The sequence below is a fragment of the Psammomys obesus genome, unplaced genomic scaffold, assembly GCF_907164565.1.
Source record: "Psammomys obesus unplaced genomic scaffold, mPsaObe1.curated_primary_1811, whole genome shotgun sequence".
Classification (NCBI taxonomy): Eukaryota; Metazoa; Chordata; class Mammalia; order Rodentia; family Muridae; genus Psammomys; species Psammomys obesus.
Genome location: NW_026587216.1, coordinates 50,137,977 through 50,163,766, shown reverse-complemented (window position 1 = coordinate 50,163,766; position 25,790 = coordinate 50,137,977). Strand labels below are relative to the sequence as shown.

The following is a 25,790-nucleotide window of genomic DNA, read 5'->3' as shown; positions in this document are numbered from 1 at the left end:
AGCACAAACACTTAAAATGATGACATTTCTACTTCCACAACATTCAGAAATTATGGCTTAGAATTCCATCACATCTCACAATCGATGACCTGAGTCCATTTTGTTTCTTTTTGTATGCTAATACAGGCTTAGAGCTGTTATAACTAGTTGGCATCCCCTTTTTAACTTGGTGTTAAAAATTGTTACTTATCTATAATAAAAAAATGAAACCCTACATTATACACTCAATACTGGAAGATGAGATCAAAATCAGTATTCTCTACTCTAAACCATGATTCCTAGAAAGCATATAGGTGTGCTTAACAAATTCATATATTGCAGATAGAGACTGCCTAAAATAAGCACTAATGAAACCCTGTGACCACAGACAAGTGTCATCTCTCTGATCTTAATATTACAAGCACTTAGGGCAAAATATCCAAGTAAAGTCTATTCACCAAATAAAAATTCACAGACTTACATGCAGATCTCTTGGAGGGAATCCTATGATCACAGTCACACAGTTTAAAGTACACACATACATGTGAAGTTCTCTGAACTTTTCTATCTTTGAGTCCCAAACTCAGTAAGTTTGAAGAAGGGATAAATATTTAAATTTGTTGGACAGATTTCTTATAAAGCTATCTACTACAAATTCTCTTTATAGACTTCAAATATATAACATAATCATAACCTGAAAATTTTGTATTTTACAAAGTAAATTTTAAGATCAATAAATATTGTAGTGGAAAAGTTAGACTTTTGTCTAAAAGGGTTAAGCTCATAAATGATTTAAATAAAGCTACCAGGCCTTTGATGAGGAAAACAAATGTTCTCTAAACCTAACTACAAACACACACAGCTACTCTAAATCAGACACTCATAATTTTAGATTAAAAGTACCAATCTCAGTACAAAGTTCAGACGGTTGGCACGTTCTGATAACCTGTACATAATAAACAAACTCCATGACTACACACTTACACATCTGACTTGCTTAACTCTCTCCAATCAGAGCTTATCCACCACAGCAGATCTTGTCCACCATAAAAACTGAAGTCATCTTTCCTTATAGATAAGTAAATGGATCAATTTCTTTTACAACTCACATGAGTGAAAAGAGTTGCAGTTAAAAAAAAAAAAAGATGTGCTTTTTACACAATGGTTGGATTTGTCAATAGCCTTATTAAAAATGTAAGTCACATTTCTATCAAAGGACAAGGGGTCAAGGTATCACAGAAGCTTAAAAGAGGAATCTGAAACACATTATATGACTTTATCCATCTAAAGCAGTGGTTCTCAAGGTTCCTAATGCTGCAGCCCTTTAATTCCTCATGTTGTGGTGACCCCAACCACAGAATTACTTCCTTGCTACTTCATAACTGTAATTTTGCTACTGTTATGAACAGTTATGTAAGTATCTGATATGTTGGCATGAGACCCCTGGGAGAAGGTCACATCAATCCTGAAAGGTTGTGACCCACAAGTGCAGAACCATTTATCTAAATGACACCCAGCTAAGATACTCTGAAAACTACTTTGAAAGCATTTCTTTCCTCTTTGTTAAGATGTCATGGAGAGGACCTAGATCCCTTGCTCAGATGTAGCCAATAGGCAGCTCAGTCTCCATGTGGGTTGCCTAGTAAGGGGAACTACAGCGGCTCTCTCTGACATGGACTTGGTTGCCTGTTCTTTGATCACTTCCCTCTGGTGGGGCAGCCTTTCCAGGCCACAGAGGAAGAAGATGTAGGCAGTCCTGATGAGACCTGATAGGCAGGGGTCAGATGGAGGAGGGAGCCCTCCTCCCCTTCTGTGGTCTAGGGGTAGGAGATGTGGGCGAGAGGGGGAAGAGGACTGGGAGGAGATAGGGAGGTTGCTATGATCGGGACATACAGTGACTAAATCATACAAGAAATAAATTAAATTAAATTAAAGAAAAACAGTCACAAAACAGTATTGTGAACCTAGCCAACTCCTGTGGCTGGTGGGGTCATGGACTCTCGAGAAGAACATACTAGTGCCATTTTCTTAAGTCAGTGTAATTTCTAGCTGCATTTTAAATACTTACACTTATAACACAAATAAAAGTGTCTCTCATCCTTCATCAAGGAAGCTTCTTCTGCAGTAATGGAGACTATTACAAAAATCAAAAACTGGTCAAAACACAGAGAACTACTGACCCTGGGTTGCCCAACCCCAACTGATATAGCTACAACACAACTCCTACACCTAAGGCTCAGTGAGCATATGGAAGAGGGGACAGAAAGCTTGTAGAGCCAGAGAATCATGTCTGCGGTGACATACCATCTTCAGTATATGACAGAAAAGCTTCACCCATGAAATTTCAACAATATGGCCACCTAAGTAAAACCTACTTTGACACCACTGACATGCCAACCAGGGTTGGGGAGAGTTTGACAAGACCCAAAACTTAGATGAAGAGATAGACAGTTAATGAGTTCTGAGTGACAGACAACATGCCACAAAAGCTAGTTTATGAAAGCAGCCAGGATAATCATCAAAAGGTGAATGGAAAAAGGAAATGTGGTGTATATGTACAATGTAGTATTATTTACCCATAAAAAAGTGAAATTAAGTAACTTGCAGGTAAATAGATTAGACCAGAAATCATGATTATAATGAGATACACTCAGAAAGATCTGTTCTCTCATATTCATAATTTAGATTTTTAGCAATACACATTAAAGCAGAAGATGAACTATGAGAGGGGACCAGCAGAGGGGGAAAAGACAAGAGTGGATAATGGAGCAATGTTTTTTTTTTAATCAAAGAACATAACATACATGTATGAAAATGTCATAGTCCAGTGTTTTATACAACCAATATGCACCAATAAAAAAGACACCAACCTATTTATGTTGATGTCTTAAGAACTTTAATTCACATACGTCTCAGTGTCCTTCCACCCTCACCACACAAGTCTCTTCACTTGTTTGCCCTTAAGAAATACCAATGAGAGAATGGGCACTTTAACTTCTTTTCCTGTTACTGTGGTAAAAGCAACAGAAGGGAGAAAGGGTTTGTTCGGACTCAAAGAACAAGGTTGTAGTCTATCATGGTAGGCGTCCTGGTTCAGCTTTTTTCTTAATGTGACACAAGCCGGAGTCATTTGGGAAGAGGGACTTGCAGTTGAGAAAATGTGCCCGCAAGAATGGCCTGTGCATGCATGCAGAAAGGGGAGGGGAGGAGGGAGGGGCTTATGGGGGGATACAAAATGAATAAAGTGTAATTAATAAAAAATTAAAAAAAAAAAAAAGAATGGCCTGTGGACAAGTTTGTGAGGCATTTTCTTGATTCATGATTGATGTGGAAGGGCCCAGACCATGTGGGTCCTGAGCTGTGTAAGAAAGCAGGCTTAGCGGCCATGAGGAACAAGCCAGGAAGCAGAGTTCTGCCATGGTTTCTGCTGTATTCTTGCTTTCAGGTCCCTGCACTGCTTGAATTCAAGTCTCACTTCCCTTGGTGATGGACTGTTAGGCAACAGACTGAAAGTGTAAGCTGAAATAAACTTCTTTTCCCCAAGTTGCTTTTGGCCATTGTGTTTTATCACAGCAATGGGAATGGTTCCTAAGGCAGCAGGGACCAGAAACACCTAGTCATTAAAAAAAAAAAAAAAAAAGAAAAGAAAAGAAAAAGAAAAGAAAAGAAAAAGCCACCTCCAGGAAGCAGAGAATCATCCAGGAAGCTGCTGCTGCGGCTCAGCTCTTTTTCTCCACATATTTAACTCCAGCACTCAGCCTGGGTCTTCCCAGCTCAGTTAACACCAAGATAACCACCACCTACAGCCCTGTCCAGAGTCCCAGCTCCCGGACGAACCTAGATTCTGTCACGGTGACAAGTAACCAACACAGTGGGCTATCAGCCACCTCAACTAGCCACCTTCCCCTCCTGCCCGGCTTCTGCTCCCTGTCCTGACTGTGGTCAAGGAGTCTGTATAAGCTCCTTTTTCACTGCAGTGACTAAGCAGGCCCTGTGATCCTGCCCACAACAACCTACTCACTTAAGTAACACAAAACTAATGCTACTAACAACTTCAGTGTTCCCTTCAAAACCACTACACGGTTACAAGGACTCCAAGAATGGTTGTTAGCTTTCTTACCATATTCGTTATCAAGTTGACCAAGGGTCTTACTCAGCACACCAACCAGTCACTTGGGAACAGGTAACTGCAATCAAGGCGTCGCTCCTAACAGACTGGCCGGTGGGCAAGTCTCAGGGATACTTTCTTGACTGAAGAATGATGCGGAAGGACCAGCCCAGTATGTGGGCTGTGGAAGAAGGCAACCTAAGTGAGTGGAGGTAACAAGCCAGTAAAAACTGTCCTCCACGGGTTCTGGGACAGTTCCTGCCTCCAGGTCCCGGGTTCAGTGCCTGCCTTGACCTCTCTCACAGACAGACTGTAAATGGGATATGTATGTCAAATAACCCCTTTCCTCCCTAGGTTGCTTTTGGTCATGGTGCTTTATGACAGCAATAGAGAGCAAATTGGAAGTGGACTAAGATTTGAATTCTCAAACCCCACCCTAGTGACTTTCTTCTTCCACAAGGCTATTCCACTGACCCCTCCCCCAGAGCATGCTACCAATGGGGTCAAATGCTCAAATAATAGAACTTACAGGGTCTGTTTCCTCATTTAGACTGTTACAATAATGCTACAGTTAATAATTTAAGCTTGATCGTTTTAAACACAGTAATTACTAATATCCCTCTACCTCATATTAACTAGCTAAATGAGCCTATCTGAAATAGACAACATTTTAGATGACAGCTAATGTCAGCCTGCATTTGTCAACATAGGCACCCAAAAATTTCTTTCTAATAATTTCTTTTATTATTATTATTATTATTATTATTAATTTTTATTTTTTATATTAATTATAGTTTATTCACTTTGTAGCCCCTCTTTTTTTTTCCTTTCAATCTTTTTTTTTAAATCTTTTATTTTTTTTTATTAATTACACTTTATTCATTTTGTATCCCCCCATGAGCCCCTCCCTCCTCCCCTGCCGATCCCACCCTCCCTCCCCTTTCTGCATGCATGCCACTCCCCAAGTCCACTGATAGGGGAGGTCCTCCTCTCCTTCTTTCTGATCTTAGTCTATCAGTTCTCATCAAAAGTGGCTGCATTGTCCTCTACTGTGGCCTGGTAAGGCTGCTCCCCCCTCAGGGGGAAGTGATCAACGAGCAGGCCAATCAGATTATGTCAGAGGCAGTCCCTCTTCCCATTACTATGGAACCCACTTGGACACTGAACTGCCATGGGCTACACCTGTGCAGGGGTTCCAGGTCATCTCCACAAATAGTCCTTGGTTGGAGTATGAGTCTCTGGGAAGTTCCCTGTGTTCAAATTATCTTGTTCTGGTTCTACTAAGTGAGAGGCCATTCCCTTACTTGGATGCATAGTCTGTGGCTTTTTATTAGTTATACTGTGCCTGCTAGGACACAATATATTTTAAATAAGGTAAAAAGAAAAAAGGAATAAGCAGACCATCATATCTGTATGTCAGAAAGCAAACTTATGGCACCAAATCAAATCATACTGCTTTTGAAATACAATCCATATATCTCTAGTGAAAAAAGTATCAAGGCACTTTCACCAATAGGCTTCAAAATGAGGTTTTATTTTGCAGATTAAAGCGGCACATGAAAAAAAAATAGGCATGCTGTTCTCCAACACAAGTGAAGATCAACTACTTTCACCGCGTGCTAGCTCATCAAGATGTAGGCAAAGGTGCCCGAGACTGTCGACACAGCCTACTATGCCGGTAAACAGCTGCCGAACTATACTTGTGGATTACTGACATAGACTAGTCCCCCACAAAACCTATAATCAGTTTTTTCAATTCTCCAGATTCTTTCAATTTATGCTCTATCATTCTTGAAGTGAGGCAATCAAAACTGGATGCAGGTGTTCCATTTATAAGTCCAACTTTTAAAAAACACTCTTGGTTTTCTTGCCTGCTGCTAAGCAACAGGATGGCATCCTTACTGAGATATCTGCCATTCCATTCTCATTTCCCACTCTAGATATTAAAAAAAAAGAAAAAAAAGAAAAAGAAAAAAAAAAAAAACGGTAAACAGGCTCAAACTGTTGCCGGTCACCCAGACTGCTCGAGGTAAAGCACAGGACTCATCTGCAGGACCAACGCACAGATCAAAACAGGAGGAAGTGGAAAAGAGACTTCACTGTATTCAACAGACACAGCCTAGCTTTTACAGTAACTGTTCTAAGATACTACGCACTTGCACAAATTTAACTACATCACCATGGCTAGGACCTGGGTTCAAATCTGAATGTAAATATTGTTCAGGGCCATATCTTCTGAAACTTCAATTTCAACATCTATAAATTGGACACAATGCCTACTCTCACTGGAATGGAAAGAGAGTTAAATATCAATACAGATTATCAAAGCAAACAGAGGATATCACAAAATTATCAAAAACTTTAGAGCTAAGCCACATCCCCAAATCCCTCTAAGTCTGTGTTATACACACAGACTTAAGTTTTACAAAATTACACAAACATACTATAGTTGTTAGTATGAGTTATACAGAACACAAAATGTAACTTTGTATCATAATTTGAACTCTAGCATCAATACTCCCTAACAGAGTCAATATTCTGTAATACTGACTTTTGTTTTCTGATTTTTGGTTTTTACTTTGCAGAGTGGAGGCTGAGGCAGCACATCAGTACGTATTTGTACTCCTAGTTACTCAGAAGATGGGACAAAAGCCTGCTAAAGTGCAGGTGTCCAGGGACAGCCTGGCAGCAGGGCGAGAATGTTACCTTAAGCAATTAAGTAAGTGTAATTTATGGCCCTTTTAAAATAAAACAACCTCTCCCAGAAAGCTCAATTTATTCTTTTTTTCCTCATATATGTCTTCAAGGTAATGAGGTTAATTTGAAATCAAATCCAAACCACGGTTCTATTCTGATCACTATTAAAAAGCTACATAAGCCTAGATGTTCTCAAGTCACATGTGTTCAAGTTACTTCAAATAGAAGAAAGTTTCATAAATACTTTCGTAACCCTGCTACAACCCAAGCCTGGCTAAGAAGGAAACGGTCACAACCAATCCCACTAAGATAACAGACGAGACAAACAACTACAAGCATAAGACTTCCTGTAGTATTTACTGTGAATCGAGCTCTGCAGTTAGCCACTTACATGCACTAAATAACTTAACCCTTACAGCCTTTCAAGATGGTGAATGTCTCTAATTTATAAAAGGGAAGTAAAGGGAGAAAATAACTTCAAGGCACACAATTAGGAGGTAATCATCAGCATCCACACCCATGCAATATGCTTCCAAAATACTAGAAAACCAATCTAGCTATGTACAACTTTAAAACACGTAGGTGGTAGGGAGTACAGCTCTGTGGAAGAGGATGTGTTTTGCATTCTGGGTTCAAGTCTAAGCTCCCAAACCTCAACAACAAACCACAAAGGAATTACCCAGCAATATAAGAGCTGTGTTAACTGAGGCCCAAAGTTTTAATAAATATTTTATATAATATTATGAATTAAACAAGGATAATTAATCAAGGATAATCAATTAGTTTTATTATAAACTAATGCTAAAACATATAAAAACAATAAGCTGTATGAGATGTCTGTTTAGTTCCCAAGTTTCAAGCACCTGGAACATAATAGGTGGTCAAATATTTGGTGTGTGACTTAAAAAAAGAAATATTAGAGACTTTCCACTGCATTAGAAATAAACACTGACAAATCTGCTAAAACTCTGATTCTACATCATTTACAGATTACAAATGTACCTTATAAGTAATAGTTCAAATACTAGAAAAAATGTATTAATTTCAGATTATGTAGCTGTAAGGTAAGAAAATCCAAAAGATGTAAATAAAAGAGCAGCTGAAAGTGTAACATGCAACATATAAATGGAGTCCGAATTACTTGGGATCTAAGAGATGAGACACTTAACATGCCTGTAGATATACAAGAAGATGTGCATAAGCAGATGGGAGCTTTATCAGAGTGCAAAGTAGAACGCAATAACTTCTAAATAAAACTCCCAATGAAAGAGGAACAACCAGGTAGACTAAGTAGACAGATTCACCAGCAAGTATTTTAATAGAAGCGTAAGGAACGCCTTTCTCTTCCCAGTGGAACATTAGACTACAGAACCGTTATGACAATGTCACTACAACCTTTATTTGTTGCTTATATTGCTCTAGGAACTGCCTAAATAGATTACATATAATTTAGTCCTCATAATGACCCATTGAGATCTATATTTTCATCTTAAAGAGAAAAACTGAAATATTAAGATGCTGAATACCGTGGACCAAGTAACATTCAAGACACATAAAGGTACATTATAGTGGGAAAGTCACTGGTATACCACTGACTTAAAAGAAATGTAACTGAGTTCTTTTATTCATTGATTTAGTAAATATTTACTTATATCAAATCCAGACCAAATTCTATTCTAGAACTTGGAAACAATGCAATGAAAAAAGAAGGGTATTATCCACCACTTTATATAAAATTACATATCCTAATATGAAGAAAATGAATACAAAAAGGAAAATAATGATCATACTAAAGCATTGTAGGGATGCTAAAACAGGTAATATAAGAGATGCAAATCAGAAAAGAGGCTTCATTTTCATCAGTTTTCAAGAAGCCATCTTCAAAAAATTAAAATGAGCTAGAACTGTTAATTATTAAGAAATGTTATAAGCTGGGAAAACAGTGTAGATAAGGAGATGGACAAAGCCCGAAGTTGAGATTAAGAATGCTGAAAGAATCAAAAGCAGGCTTCCATGCCAGGAAGAGGAAGAACAAGTAAGCAGAAGTTGCTGTTTATTCAGGGACCTTTCCATTTGTTCTTTAATACAATGTCACCCTCCCAAGCTGATGGCAGCATGCAAGTGGACACTATCTACAGAAGACTATATTAACCAGACATTTTATAGAAATGGACATAGGAGAATAAAACCGCAATCATTTAGAGAATGGTGAGTAGATTATAACACACAGTCTACAGTTAATGAAGAGTCGGGTACTAACACATACTGACCTGGACAGACGTCCTACAAATGTACGTGAAGAAAGTAAGCATATATATGGCAGATTCTGTTTTACTAACATGAGACCTGGGGACTATGGTACTATTAATTTCACCTCTATGTCTACTTCCAGTCCTGGGTACTTTGCTCCTTCGCACTCCAAGCAAAAAGTTCTCTGCCTGCCACCTGCCTGCCCCTTCCTCTAAATCACCCCCTGCCAGCACCAGGCTCACACCTCTCCCCTACTCCTTTCTTTCCCATGGATCATGAGCACATTAGCAACACATAAAAGTCTACCATTTCACCAGGGTACATTTTAACGTTGAAGTGACTAACCTGGCTCTAATGATTTTAGAGTATTCAGACATCATAACAAATGAGTTATTCTTACCTCTACTTTTGTCCGGTAGAGGATGAGACGCTTAAGGCTGCATAACTTGGCAATATGGCCAAAAGCCTGCGGTGGCAGTTTATCACAGGATGAGAGATTTAAGTCTTGTAGGTTTGGGCACATTTCAGAAATAACCTCCAAGCAAGTTTCATCGAGAAAGTGGCTGCAAGATAACTCAAGGCGTAGTAGTTCAGACCCGCACACTTTCAGAAACCTGTGGAGACAATATCCATACAAGTTGTACAGAATAAAATGATATGTTTGCAAACGCTTTGAAATTATATCACCTTTTAACAGACACACCAAGGAGAATAAATGTGGACTAAAGAAAATACATAACTTGATTCACTTAAGTTCTTACTGCATGCTGAAGGGTTCATGACTAACTAGAATAAAACAAGCAGAGAGGAAAAATGAATTCACATGGATTCACATGCTACAAAATCAGCTAACATTAAGAGGAAATTAAGAAGGCAGAGGAGATAGCTCCGCTTACATGTAATCCTTATCTGAGTTGTAAAATCAAAACCACAAAACCCTAGACTCTCAGAATATACCACTCTCTAAATAATGCCCATTCAGAAAGCGGCAATATATTTTGAATACAGCATACAAAATGATAGGTTTAATTAAATGACCCTGAAACAAGTCAGACTGGCTTCTTAATTCAGAACATATCTAGGTTGGTTGTGTTATGTTGTGTTGTGTTGTGATGTGACGTGATGTTATGTTATATCTGTTCTGTTGTGTTACATTCTCTGGGGCTTTTGCCATTTAGTAACTGGACTGCTTGATGACAGAATGAATATAAAATATCCAATTGCAGTTTTCCATAAATACGTAGAAATAAGAAAAGAAAAAATAGAAAATGCTTCAGCAGAATAGAAATCACATTATTTATCTGGTTGCATAATAACTGGGGTTCAACTGTTTGTTCATAGCTGTCATAGATTATAATCTGAGAGTCAGCATGATATGAAAGTATGTAATTTTATGACACTTTCTCTACGAGTAAACTCTACCCTCATAGGATGCACCAGATATCCCTGTGTTTATCCTTCGATGTCACACATCATTAGCACTCTTAACTTCCATCACAACTTTTTTCCTAGGTCATCTAAGAACCCGCCAAATGCATATTGAAAATAAAATTAAACTAAATCAGATAACACAAAATTTAAAAGGACATGGGGCTAGACCACAATGTGGATTGTTTTTCTTTTCTTTTGACCTGTTCTTCTCTCTCTCTCCCTCTCCCCCCTCTCTTGGATTTCTTTTTGAGACAGGGTTATCCTGGAACTCACTCTGTAGACCAGGCAAGCCTCGAACTCAGAGATCCACCTTCCTCTGCTTCCCCAAGTGGGATTATAGTCATGCACTACTGCTGTGAAGAGACACCATGACCACAGCAACTCATAAAGGAAAATATTTAGTTGGGGCTGGCTTACAGCTTCAGAGGTTTAGTCAAGTCCCTTTTTGTCATGGCGAGAAGCATGGTGGCACGCAAGCAGACATGATGCTGAAAGAGATAGCTAAAATAGCTAAACCTTCTACATCTGAATCAGTAGGTAGCAGGAAGACAGCAAGTCACTGGGCTTGGCTCTGGCTTCTGAAACCCCAAAGCCCACTTCCCGGTGACACACTTCCTCCAACAAGGCCACAGCTCCTGATCTCTGCCACTAGGTTGGTGCCACTCCCTAATAACCAAGGGTTCAAATATGTGAGCCTATGGAGGGCATTTTTATTCAAACCACCACGCCTGTGTCTCAGGGTTTTCTCTGCTACCAAGGACAGACTTGAACAGTACTTGACATATTGCTTCACGATTCTGAACACTAAATAGTACAAGAAAACATTTTGGAAAGATCAAAGCACCCTAAAAACATTAAAAATCTAAGTTAAACCTTGGCTAGCAAAGTTTCAGGTTTTGGAACTGTTGTGTGTGTAGTCAGAAGGCGACTTTGCGGTGTCATCTCTGTCTATCTTTTTGCTTGTTCTGGGGATACACCTCAAGTTATCAGGCTAGTGCAGCAAGAGCTTCTATCCAACTGAGCATCACACCAGTCTGCTCCTCACTGTTAAACAACAAAATCTGGCTGCTCCCGATTTACTTTAAATACTAAAAAAGTCCTACTAGCCCACACACTTACACGTGAAATACCCATCACTTGCAGATAATCTGTAATCGTTTTCAGCTCTTCCTATTCACTCTTTCTTTTTAAACTCTAAAACAGCCTATCTGATTAGTTGTGTTTTTTTACAGCTACTCACTCATTCCTTGACACTCTGATGCTCTTCCTGTGACTCCCTGACCTGGATCTCCAACAGTTCTATTTCCTCTGCTAATTATTTATCTAAACTGCAGTCTTCACCCAGTATTCATTCACTTGGTAAATGTTTATTGAACTTCCACTCTGACATGGCAGGGGACCCTGGCGGTCATCACAGATAAAACATCATTGCCACTTTCATACAGCTGACTTACCTTTTAGTAAGATGAGACCAGAGACAAAAAATAAGCAAAATAAACACTATATAAATGAGCGAAAATGTCAACAGGAAAATAAAAGCCAAGAAGGGCAACAGAGCTCAATCAGAGAAGTCTCACCAAGTGGGTGAGGAGGGCTCGAAGCAAGAGCAGGTAACCAAAGCAGGCATCCACAAAAGCAGCACCCAGTCTCAGAGAGGTGCAGGAGCACTGTCTAGAGCAGAAACTAATGCAGGACTCACGGGCGAGGGGCATTAAGTACATCAGAGGACATGCAGCACGTTCCTGTGAAACTACAAAGACTCTTGTCTTTCATTTCGGGAGAGGAGTTCCTATTACCAGAAGCTTTGAACAGGGGAGTGATGTCATGCCTGTGTTCTACCAGACTGCACTGGTTTCTATAATTTAACTGAGAGGAACAGAGGCAAGAGCAGGGCACCATCAGAACACTCTCCAATTCTTCAGGAAGAGAGGACATCCCGCTGAATGCACAATGTAGTGCCAAACATGGCAAAGGCCAGGTCTCAGAACCACTTCAAAGGTGGCAGTGCTGAATGGTGGCCAGATGCAGGTCTCTAGCATAACGTTTCCCCGTTTCTCTAAATACCATTTACTTGTTTCCTCACATTTTATACTGAATCCTATAAGCTTCTTCATATTCTTCAACAGTTGAAACAGGTCCTAGGCACATACAGTCTTTAACATTACATAAAGAATGATGGCTAATACTGTCAACTTTACAGTTGTAGAATCACCTAGAAGACAAGCCTCTGGGTGTGTCTATGAGAGATTCTCTAGAGTAAATCAGCTAATGGGAATGTTAGTGAGGGAAAAGTTATACTCCATTAGACTTTCGCAGGTCCGTGGAGAATTATTTAGATTAGGTCAATTGAGTTAAGACTCAACCTTAACTGACCTTAGCCTTAACCCAACCTGAACAGGTCCATGGGCTGTAGACCTGGTCTGAATACAAAGGAGAAAGTTCATCGCAAATCAACACTCCTTTCTGCGCTTCCTGACTGCACATACAATGTGACTGCTTGCTTGGGGCCCCTGCTGCCATCACACCCTGCACCCCGGAACTGAGGACCAAAGGAGCCGCTTTCTTCTGTCTATCAGGGTATTCTGCCACAACACCAAGACAAGGAAGACATACATATGGCATTTAAAAAGTAGCTGAGTAAATCTTCCAATTACAAAATAATGCTTCATAAATTTCTTTCATCTTTTTATTGAAAATATTTTTCATATGTTCTGATTACAGTTTCCCCTCCCCCAACTCCTTCCAGAACCTCCCCTCTCCACCCACCCAAATCCACACTCTTTTTCTCTCAGAAGAAAACAAATAGGCAACACAAAACCCCACAATCAATCAGAAAAAAAAAGTCAAAGAGCACAAGAAACACACACAGCCACAGAGGCTCAGACATTCACTCACACAGAAATCGCATAAAGGCACAAAATTTAAAAAAGCCTAGACAAAGCACCTACAACCCCGTGAGCTCATTTGGAGTGGGGCATCTGCTTCTGGACACAGAGCCTGCCCTCGGGTGTGCTTCCTGGAGAAAACACGCCTCCCTCTGCCAGCTGGAGGAAGCGTCGGCTTAGGAATGGGGGTTGCGTCCACTTCCTCTTGCAGGTCAGAAGCCCTGCCCGGCTTAGACCTGTGCATAGCCATTCCTAAATAACTTTCAGTAACTAAAGGTACTTTTCTGTTCATGGACCCCAACTCCCCAAAATGGACGAGTTAGCATGGGTTTCTTCACTTTGACTACACAAGTCCTTATGATAAGGCATTTGTGTCTGAGTTGGCAATCGAAGAACGAGTGCTGGGTTTCAGAGAATTTTAAAACGATTTGCAGATTAGAAAAGTTAACAGAAGTATGTGAACTCTTAGAACTAGAAGCTTTACTCTTATCTCCTATGGTCTCTGCTACTGGGCAAAGCACTTTCATCTACATTTCCTTTTCATATTGGAGTAAGGATGACTTGACATTTCTTTTATTTCTTTGCTCTCATTAAGAAAACTTCTTTTCCCAAAGAATTTATAGAGGAGTGTCAAACTCGTCAGCCAAGCCTCATCCCTAACAGCCAACTTGGATGACAGAACTGGAAAGCACAACAAAGACAATGGCCACGCTCTCACTGCCCCTTTACTTTCTCTCTCTCCCTCCAACATTCACATGTGCAGACTTTTACCCTGAGCAGGTTATCTAATCACTATGCTCACATTCTCTCTTCCCAATTTTAATATACTGAAGTCACAAAGGCAACAACAAACTCAACTGACCACACATGAATCATTTCTTAATGTATCACGTGGAAATTTATTTAACTTTATTTATATATTTATTTATTACAATTTATTCACTTTGTATCCCCACTGCAGCCCTCTCCCTCATCTCCTCCTAGTCCCGCCCACCCTCCCTCTTTTCCCCCTATGCCCTTTACCTTGTCTACTGATAGGGGAGGACCTCCTCCCCTTCTATCTGACCCTAGCTTATAAAAGTTTAATTTTAACACAGTTACTTGGCTATTTCCACATTGATCAATTAGTTATTAGTATCAATTATCGCATGGGTCACTTGGAAGGAAAACGACTTATTTCTTCCAGCCTGTTTGTTCTACATTGTGAAGTCTCATCTACTATCACTTGATATTAAGAGTCTTAGGTTTATGTTTTTAGATTCCTTTTAAAAATTGTCCCATTATTAAAAATTGATTCTTTTGTCATACGATATAACCTAATGACAGTTTTCCCTCTCTGCTCCTCCAAGTTCTTGCCTACCTACCCTCCCATCCGGACCCACTCCCTTTCTATCTCTTCTTAGAAAAGAACAGGCTCCTAAGAAATAATAAAATATAGCAAAATGCAACAAAATAAGATAAAACAAAACCATCCCATCAAAGTTGGACAAGGCAGACCAACAAAGGGAAATGAACCCAAGAGAAGACACCAGAGTTAGAGAGCCACTCACTCACACACTCAGGACTGCCGTAAAAAGACTAAACAGAGAGCGGTAATACATGCACAGAGGGCTTGCTGCAGACCCATGCAGGCCCTGTGCATGCTGCGTCAGTCTCTGGGAGTTCATCTGAGCTCTGCTAGTCCTGATTTAGAGAGCCTTTTTGTCTTGGCATCCTCAATCCCCTCTGGCTCTTACATTCCTCTTCCATGGGACTCCCTAAATTCTGAAGGGGTAGGATTTGATATTCCAAGGTTTCTCTCTTTAAGGGTTTTATGAACCTACATTCAAATAAAGAATCCTGAATTGGGTTTACTGCTATGAAAAAGACTAGTTCTGGAAGGTTGTAGAGCCTTTAAGACATGGAGCTTCACTGGAGGTAGTTGGCCACTGGCTGTTGGGGGGAGGGAGTGCAGCTTTATATCCTTGATCTCTGCTCTCTCTGCATCCTCAGTGTGGATGCACAGCCAGCCTTCTCCTCCTGCTACCATGCCTTCTCCACCTACTGCCACACCTTCCACACCGTGATGGGCTGTTCCCCTCTGGAACCGCAAAACAAAATAAGCCCCTATCCCCAATGGGGTATTTTATCTTAGCAAGAAGAAATCAGCCAAGACAATAACTGATAAAGTTCTTGAATCTAAAAAGCATCCAAAAATGTTTTCTGCCAAAATGAATATGAGTCACTTAGACTACATTTAGAGGTCAGGGGTAAAATCTTACATAGACGGAGGGGTAGCAGAGATCCTTATTGAAAGAAAAATGGCACTGCTAAAATGGACCCTAGGCCTTTAAGCAGAATATTATGACTAAGCTTTAAAGACAAACAGGCAGCAAGGTGAATACACAAGAGCGTAAGAGCCAGGGACGTACAAGCAGACAGAACTAGACAGAATTGATTTTAAAAAGTGATGCTATGCTTGGGTAGCTCTTGGAAAGCTGGGGACAGAAGCAGGTTTTCATAACTGATCAAAAGCTTTCTTTATTCCAATTAACCAATTTCTCTGTTCTCCTGATGATAAAAGTTCCTAAAAAGTTCTTTAAAGTCTACCCAGTTCTAACAGCAAGCTTCTTCCCAAATACTCATCCAGAACAGCTCACCAGTGGTCTCTACTGTAAAATGTGTTTTTATTCTTTGAAATATTATATAAATAAATCTTCAGAGTAATGAGTAAAAATAGCCCACCATTTATTCATAGATGATTCGTTAATAATCAAGCCATGCATATTTATTGTTTATTCTGAGAAGGCTCCCTGCAAATCATAATGACTGTCACTTCAGTCAAGTCAAAGAGCCATAAGCAATCAGCAGACAAAGCTCCAGCATGCCACTCAGAACGCTTTCTCTCTGTATTTAAACACATTTCCAAATGTGAACAGTGGCTGCACTGAAAGGCGTGCTATCAACATACACGGCTTGGCTGGCTGAAACAGTGAACTATGGGTAACTTAAACTTCTGTGATCATGCAGCCAGCCCCACAGCAACAGGTCTGGGCAAACTGAAAAGCTGAAGCAGACTGGAGCTCTGACTGCAAAACAAGACCCACCCACAGGCAGTCTAAACACACAGTGCTGGTATTCTCCTCACAATGGAGGCTTCTCTTTCCTTTTCAAGCTACAGGGTGTTCAAAGGCTTGTTTAGTATGACTGCCAGCGCACTCGCTGTTGTCAGGATGGTACACAGCACTCCTCCGAAGTGGCACCTCGCCACCACTCTGTCCCTTTCTGTCCACAGGCACTAGCTGCCAACCTGTCATCTCACATGTTTACCTTCACAGCTTCTGCCCTAATGGATGCCATAAATGCCTTCTCTCGTGGTCGGCAATACCTGCTACCACGCCTTGACACAGACTGAAGACAGTAAGGCTCTATTGAAATTGTCTTAGTACACTTATTTATCATTAGTGTCAATACGTATGGGTGCATGCACAGCTTGGTGCTTATGAAGATCAGAGCACAACTTGAGGATTCCATTTTCTCCTTCTATCCTGCAGATCCCAGGGATCCAAAGCAAGATGTTGGTGTAGGCAGCAAGAGCCCTTATCCACTAAGCCATATTGCCAGGCACTAAACTCCTAATCTGAAAAATAGAAAATTTATTTATTTATTGCAAATCACTAAGGCAAAAGCTGGGCCATTCTAAAATAGGCCAATGTTTTCTGACAGCACTTGCTCTGTCTCATATTGTGTTAGTTTATGATTAACAATGCATGCTCCAAAACAACCATAGTTCAGTTTTTCTTGATCTTATTAGTTGTGAGGAATATTTGCAAATACTATGCATTTAAAGCAGAGGGAAGTAGCACTGGACTAAGACCCCACCCCACTGAAGTTCAAGGTCCACAATACAGAAACCTGGTCGGCAAAGTACTTTGAAAAGGCAGTGGAGATCTCAGCAAAGTCTTTGTCTTTCTCCTGCCCATTGGTGTCTTCGCCTTTTCTCACTTAGACTGAGTCACAGAAGGCAGCAATCCTCTTGCCGAAGACAGAGAAATTTAACTTCATCTCGCCCTGCCCAATTCAAACCACAAAGCCTACACCCATTATTCTAACTTCCCCTTGCCTCCTATCCATACAGAAGCTCTCTGGCGGGCCCTTGCGGCGCAGCCCTGCAAACCCAGCTGCTTAAGACCTGAAGCAGGAAGATTCCAAGACAGACATCTACTTGGGCTACAAAGCAAGTTCAAGGCCACCTGGGTAACATAGCAAGATCTTGTCTCAAAACACTAACAGTACCAGAAAGAGCTGGAGTTATACAGTAGTGCGAGAGGGGTTGCTCTGCATGTGTGAGGTCTGGGTTCAATCCCACTCATAGGATAAAGGGGCAATGATTAATTTTAAATAACAGATTCTACTCCATGTTTGACTTTATGAAAATGAGGGGTCATATTACACATACAAGGACAATCATCAAAGTTAAGAGAAAAGCACCTGTTTGTATGCTAAGAAAATGACCATGGTATTACAAAATGAATATGCACTTCGCCAGCTTTCCAGTGTTTAACAGGTGACAGTTAATAGTAAGGAAACTAAATGCTTAAATAGAAAGGAGCAGAAACACCTGGGCAGGTCTGCAAGCGCCATCCTCTATTTAGCATGCAATTTCATTTTCAACATAATTAGCTTAAATGAGTTTCTAAATTTGGGTGATGTATTGCACATGTAATTAAGATTTAATTAAAAATGTTCTGTAATAAATTGTTTTCCATTTCTGACAAATCACATTAGAGAGGTAGATTTTGATTTGAAAATAGTTTTTTAAATGTGTTAATCATCTGTGCTGAAAATATGGGACAGGAAAAAAGCAGTTGGGTTGAAAGTTACTTGGGATCTAAATAAGAAGTAAAGGATACAATTGGCCCTTACACCATGATGAAGTTTAGCGGAAGAGGACGGTTAACACTCACTCATTTTCAAAAATACCAATATGCTAAGCACAAACTCTCTTTCTTATTCTTGTAAAATATAAAAATACAGTCTAGTCTCTTGATGAAAAGCTCCGTCAAGGTTTTGTACCTACCTGCTGAATCCTGACACAGAGATAAAACCTCTGTTGCCAGTCCAGGACAGATTAAGCCACTGGACGAGAGCACAGCGAGCCTGCAGGAACTCCAACGAAGTGTCATCTAGCTTCGCCCAGTATGGCTGCAGATTGAGGTGGGTATACTGTAGAGGGTCACAGCAATGCTGGTGTAGGAGTCTGCAAGTCTGTGCTAATCTACACAGGTCTGGTAGTGAGAGATGATTCAGAATCAGTTGAATGAGCTATATAAAACAGAAAACCAGTATCATCAAGAGTGAAGGACAGTAGACCTTTTTAAAACATAGAATGTGGTGTAACAGAGAGCAGTGCCACAGTTTCAAACAATTATCTTCACAAAGTAGATAACTCAACATTCACCAAATTATCCAATAGGAACACATATGCCATACAGTACTACATTTAAAAATTACTACATTGAGAATTTTCAAATCATGTTGACAACTCGTTTTTACACACTACAAAGACATACACGCTCTTCTGTTCAGAAAGTTGTCTCCTGTGCCAATGAGTTCAAGGTTCTTCCCCACTTCTTCTTCAAATGCACAGGCTCTAAGATCAACAATCAATAAATGGAACCTCACGAAACTGAAAAGCTTCTGTAAAGCACAGGACACTGTCATCAAAACAAAATGACAGCCTACAGACTGGGAAAGGATCTAAACTAACCCTAGATCTGACAGAGGGCTGATATCCAGAATATATAAAGAACTCAAGAAGTTAAACAGCAACAAATCAAGTAATCCAATTTAAAAATGGGGTACAGAGCTAAACAGAGAATTCTCAATAGAGGAATATCAAATGGCAGAGAAACACTTAAAGAAATGCTCAACATCATTAGTCACCAGGGAAATGCAAATCAAAACAACCCTAGGATTTCACTTTACACCCACCAGAATGGCTAAGATCAAAAACCCAAGTGACAACACATGCTGGAGAGGATGTGGAGAAAGTGAACCCCTCTGCCATTGCTGGTGGGAATGTAAACTTGTGCAACTATTTTGGAAATCAATCTGGCGCTTTCTCAAAAAATTAGGAATAGTTCTACCTCAAGATCCAACTATACCACTCCTAGGCATATAACCAAAAGATGCTCAAGTATACAACAAGGACATTTGCTCAACCGTGTTCATAGCAGCTTTACTGGTAATAGCCAGAATCTGGAAACAACCCAGATGTCCCTCAACTGAGGAATGAAAACAGAAATTGTGGTACATTTACACAATGGAATACTACTCAGCAATTAAAAACAAGGAAATCATGAAATCTGCATGGTGGAAACTAGAAAAGATCATCCTGAGGTATTCCAGAAGCAGAAAGACACACGTTATATACTCACTTATAAGTGGATATTAGAAACATAATACAGGGTAAACATACTAAAATCTGTATACCTAAAGAAGCTAAACAAGGAGGAGGACCCTGGGTAAGATGATCAATCCTTATTCAGAAAGACAAAGGGGATGGACATTGAAAGAGAGAAAACAGGGAACAGGACAGGAGCCTACCACAGAGGGCCTCTGAAAGACTCCACCCAGCGGGTATTAAAGCAGATGCTGAGACTCATTACCAAACTTTGAGCAGAGTGCAGGGAATGTTATGAAAGAAGACAGAGATAGAAAGAACTGGAGGGGACAGGAGTTCCACAAGGAGAGCAACAGAACCAAAAAAAATCTGGGCACAGGGTCTTTTCTGAGACTGATACTCCCACCAAGGACCATGCATGGAGATAACCTAGAACCCCTGCACAGATGTAGCCCATAGCAGCTCAGTGTCCAAGTGGGTTTCCTGCTAACGGGAACAAGGACTGTCTCTGACATGAACTCAGTGGCTGGCTCTTTGATGACCTTCCCCTGAGGGGGGAAGCAGCTTTACTAGGCCACAGAGGAAGACAATGAAGTCAGTCCTGATGAGATCTGATAGACTAGGATCAGATGGAAGGGGGAAAGGTCTTCCCCTATCAGTTGCCTGGGGGAGGGACATGGGATGAAAAGAGGGAGAAAGGGAAGGTTTGGAAGGGATAAGGGAGGGGGCTACAGCTGGTATACAAAATGAATAAATTTTAATTAATAAAAAATTAATTAAAATATTTTAAAAAGAAATAAACCAAAAAATGTAAACTCAGAAAAAAAAAAGATATACACACTGGTAATTGTTGAATAACAAAAATTTTCAGAGACATTTTTTACATTCCAGACACTAGTGATGAAAAAAAGAAAAGAAACTTGGACTCTGAGTTCTGGGAGAAATCAGTAAATAGGATATGTTTTAATAATACTGACCAAGTGAAGCACATAGTCTCACTGGAAGAGTACAAGTATACTCCTACCAAGCAAGTACCAGGTGAGGGGCAAGTAGCTGGGGAGAATCCAATGGTGAGGACGGGGTTACACAAAGCCTCACTTGGATTTACAGTGAAGGCAATGCGACTGTGGAAAGGATTCAAACTAAAGTGGCAGGTAAGCTTTGTGTTGAAAAGAACACAGGGGTTCTCCATGAAGCAGGAAGAGTATACACAGTGAGCTAATACAGAATTCCAGTAAAGGGGGGAGAGAAGAGATCCCAAAGAAAGGCAGCTAGCAGCAACCATGGGGCAATACATATTATTAACAAAGGGAAAACAAAAAGATAACTTTAATTACAGTTATCCCTTTGATAGCCCAAGATTTGTTTTCCAATTGGAGCTTCCTAATTAGTTTTCAAAGAACAATGTCTTAAGTAGCCTACACTGAACAAAGATTCAAAATGAGAAACTGTGTATTTGCTTAATGATAAAAATCTTATTTAGATGAGAGGAGTTAAGTTTTTTAACATAAAGTATTTACCTAATGTTCTGCTTTATAAGTAATTATACCTTTTAAATAATCTTATTAGATCAGGATTTCACTGTTTTGAGCCAAATAGTCTAACATGCAAATAATCTTTACGATATAATCTTTAAGATAGGTCTAAATATTATTTGTAAAACATGAGCAGTTGCTGATTAACATATTGTATCTAATGAGGCTTGGGGTAGTCTTGTTATTTCTTTTTTAGCATTTGAACTAGGCTGTAAAATGACTCGAAGATGTTTGTATGCCAGTGAGTGTACTTATTAGAAAAACAGGGAAATGGAAAGAAATTATTAGTATAAAAGCTGAAAAGGTTCCCTGTTTGACCAAAACTTAATCCATTCTCTAGACTCTCTCCTGAGCCTGTCTTATGTTGCTTTACCAAACAAACCAAACACTGTATCACTGTTAGCAAGAACCCTTATCATCCTCCATGACGTAGGTACAGTTGCTCACCTGTCTCTAAGTACAAATCCCATTATCTCATGTGAGCTTAATTGCTCCCTCTTCCTGTTAGTGCTTATTAGCAATTTCCTATCCCCAAGTATCAACCTGCTCATTGGCTTTAAGTGCACAGGACATATTCAGTAAATGCTCAGTCTCTCTCCTCAAGTGGAAAGTAGTTAAGAGTTCCTGTCGTAAGCAAATATATCAACAAATTTCCATTATCCAGATAACCCTGTAAACGTGTACATCATTATACAAACAAAAATCTGCAGGTAAAAATTATCAAAGCAAACACAGAAGAAAGGTGGAAAATGAGGTAACCCCCAACACACCCACCCCAAATCCCACACACCAGAGATGAGCACTGTTAACACTTCTTTTTTTTTCCACCTCTTCCAGATAAATGAACTTCTATTCTTGGGTATACACTAAAGGGATGAGACTATATTCACTGCTCAGCCCCTTGCTTTTCTTATCTAACAATATATTCTGTAGATCTTTCATCTGTACAGACTCACCTCATTCCATTTCAGACATGTGACACAATAACAACAGTTGTTTACTGATTCATTTCCTGCTGTTCTCTTTCTTACTGCAAATAATACTGCAATATCCTTGTATACTATTATATATGCATGTTTTTCTTGGCAAACTGGCAATATATCTTTAGAGTAAGTTGCATGCATTTAAAAGTTGCCCTTCTGAACATTCACATCAGTTTACATATTTATGGTGTATTGACAATACTGGTATTCAAACTTTATCATCCTGAAAGGTGCAAAGACATGGAACATACTGAGCTGTCTTTATTCCTCCAACCCTCTTCTTTATCCTCCACAACCTCCTTTTTCACATTCTTGTTTTTTTTTAATTTTTGCTACTTTGTTAATTACAAAAAATTAATCCCAAAGGTGCTGTCAATGTTTTCTTCTTTCCTCTTGGTCTACTCAAGGACTCAGCTCAGCTACATTTATCTCTCCAACATTTCTCTCGTTTCAGTAAACTTGAATGTGAGCCAAGTTTTCGCCTATACTTTAAGTAGATATATTAGAATGCAACTAAGAATCACTGCCACTTTTCTAGAATTTTCTTATTTCTTAGGTTAAGTTTTCAAATTAAAAATAATCAGTTTGTATTTCAATTATGACACACTGCAACTTTAAGAAAAGTGGACACTGTGTTTGTGGAATCCATGTGTCTGTGGGTACAAATGCATGACACATTTTACTTACTGTGTCTTTCTACCCAAGGACACGGTATGACTTAACACTGAACAATGTCTTATGTCCCAGGAATTTCTAAAGCTGTGGATATGTATTTATATAACCATGTACTCTGTCAACTTACTTTAATTCCCAAATCTCCTGAATATTCTAATATACAATCATTTTATCTGCAAATGATTTTATAGCTTGCTTTTCAAAAATTATATTTTATGTCTTTCTCATGTCTACAGAATTAACTAGGATTTCAGAAAGGTATTAAGTAACATTTTGTTGTGGGTTTTATTTTCAATTTAATTCAGCTTACCCAATATGAGCCATGAAGGGGAGGCACATATGTAATTTAAAAAATTTTAAAAACATGTTTTTTAAAGCACAGTCTCATTCTGTGGACCCAGATGGCCTGGAACTCACTCTGGAGACCTCTTGATTCAGCTACGTGTTTCTAGTGTCGCAGGAGTCCATATAGCTGGAGGCTCCCATCTAGGCCCTGTGTTTCCAGTGTTTCACAATTATATGAGGTATTAGCTGGACTAGCAAGCAACAAAGTACTTTTTAAAAACTGGGTAAAAGTAGAGACCTCTCTCCAGCTTTCACTTTGCCAGCTAGTTTTCTCACCTATTAGAGTAGATCCAGAGATTTTTTTTTTTCCTTTTGACTTAGTACTATGGTATTACCGTCCTGACTCTCTAACATAAAAACATGCTTAATACCAAGAATAAATCCTTGAAGATCTTTGTATTACTTTAAACTAATCCTATTTGACATTATATTATTTATGTAGAAATAAATAAATATTAAGAAAAATGGTCTCTTTATTGTTGTTTAGTCTTATATAGTAATATATTGGTTCATAGGAAGTTAAGTTTTTCTTATTATATAAAAGTTTAATTGGAATGGACTGTTAAATATTTAAAAGACACTATGAATTATCTGACCTTGGCACCCAAAGTATCTCAAAATTTTCAGAATTAATAAGGTATTTTTAGCAATATTATTCAAATTTATTCTCACAGAATTCTTTTACTTTCTTTCTTTTTTTTAAGTCAGGGTTTACTACGCAGCACTGGCTGGCCTAAAACTCACAGAGATCCACTTGTCTCTGTCTCCTGAGTGCTGGGTTAGGGTATGCACCACCATGATAGAGCTCCATAAAACTTTTAAACAGTTAGTGTGAAAAGATGCTGTGACTCAGAAGATGAATAACTATTTCTTCCAGGTGAGTTACTATTTAAATAACCCCTAGCAAATTCTGGCATAATCCAAACCATAGTCTCCATCTTAAAAGGTATATATTATATGAAGACAAATTATATTAATATAATGACATTCAAATACTTAACATAACCTTAAAGAAAAAAACAAAAACAAAATACAAAAAGAATGAAAAGTCACAAAAACGATGACCTTACTATCTGAAAGAGTTCTGTTACAGTTTGCCTACAAGATGACAGGTTTCAGACAAGCACACACAAGTCTTCGTCATAACTCAGACAGCCTCGAGTGTACATCAGGCTGTGTTTACAGGACACTTCAGCACCTTTACAAGAGCTCAGTGAATAGAGGATGTGGTGTGTTCAAAAGGACTCCATCCGTGGCTGGTCTCCTGGCCCTCCAAGCTCAATCTGCTCTGTGAGCCTGTTCTACAGCACTGACTCTTTCCATGAACCCTTTTCATGACCCCTAACCATGCTCTTCCAGGAACAGTGGGTCTGCATCTTGGCTTCTCCAGGGTGTGTTGAATCGACTTTGCATGTATTTGAAACTCTCACCACATGAACAAGCTAAACTCTACCGCAGCTCCCACTGCTTCCTATGATGGGGCGAGTCACACCTACAACAAACCTACACACATTCTTATATGCTCTCAGTTGTGGACTAAAGCACATACATAAAACTACCTGAATATTATGGGCAATTTCTGGAATGTTAGCTAGGATTCCATATCCTTCTCTCCCATTCAAAATGTTATACAAACAAACATAGAGCATGAAATTATAATCATGCATTTGCTCTGGATTTTTAGCAAATCATTTACTAATTCTAAAGTGTCTCTGACCATACCCCAACCAATGTTCCTAAGCACTGAAAATTACGGCACCCTGAAGATCGCTGTCGGTAAAACTGGAGGACGCTCTCTGGGGCAGCGGTGTCCAGCAATGGCCGCCCTGCCGCTGCCGCTGCCGTGGGTGCAGCTGCGCATGCGGCATCTCCATAGAGGTCCATCTCCTGCACTGTCCTTGTCAGGGCTCGTGGTGCTGGCAGAGAGAAATGCTCAAGTTCCCCGAAGGCAGCAGCTGTTCTCATCTCTGAATGTTCGCTTCCCTCTGCTTCCATTGCTCCTCTCAATGCTATAAACTAGGTATCATCGGGTTTGGATAAAATTCAAAATCATTTAAAAAACATTAAATCTACATTCCTATCTTAATAAATTTCAAGAGTGGTAAAAATAAAAGGTGACTCACGTTCTAGAGGTGCATCTGCCACACAGATCTCAGACCCCTAAGGAATGACATCATCACCATTACATGGCCCCTTCTCCCAACTCAAATCTTCCCATGTAGTGGCCCTTTGCCTTTAAGGTAAGGATGATCGTGCACAGTCTATGATGTTCCCTGTCCATAAGGGCCTGGGTTGAAACCCTGGGGCTGCGCCTACTGACTGAACGCTTTGGACCCTTGAATTCTTCTATAGCTAACAACTTCAGCTACTTTACAGATGTGCTACAGCATCTTAACTGTAAAAAGTTAGAGGGGCTGGAGAGATGGCTCAGCGGTTAAGGGCACTGTCTGCTCTTCCAGAGGACCCATGTTCAAATCTCAGTACCCAAACAGCAGCTTTCAATGTCTGTAAATCCAA

At 39.7% G+C, this 25,790-nt stretch overlaps 1 protein-coding gene across 4 annotated transcripts in view; it reads right to left on the bottom strand.

The window, feature by feature from the left end:
- Fbxl4 (F-box and leucine rich repeat protein 4) overlaps positions 1-25,790 on the bottom strand; it is a 67,652-nt gene that overhangs the window by 17,750 nt on the left and 24,112 nt on the right. For all 4 annotated transcript variants that reach the window (XM_055603298.1, XM_055603299.1, XM_055603297.1 and 1 more), the window contains exons 5-6: positions 18,410-18,654; positions 9,435-9,648 (exon numbers count right to left, since the gene is read on the bottom strand). In XM_055603298.1, coding sequence (XP_055459273.1) covers positions 9,435-9,648; positions 18,410-18,654 — 459 coding nt within the window. The remainder of the gene's footprint in view (positions 1-9,434; positions 9,649-18,409; positions 18,655-25,790) is intronic.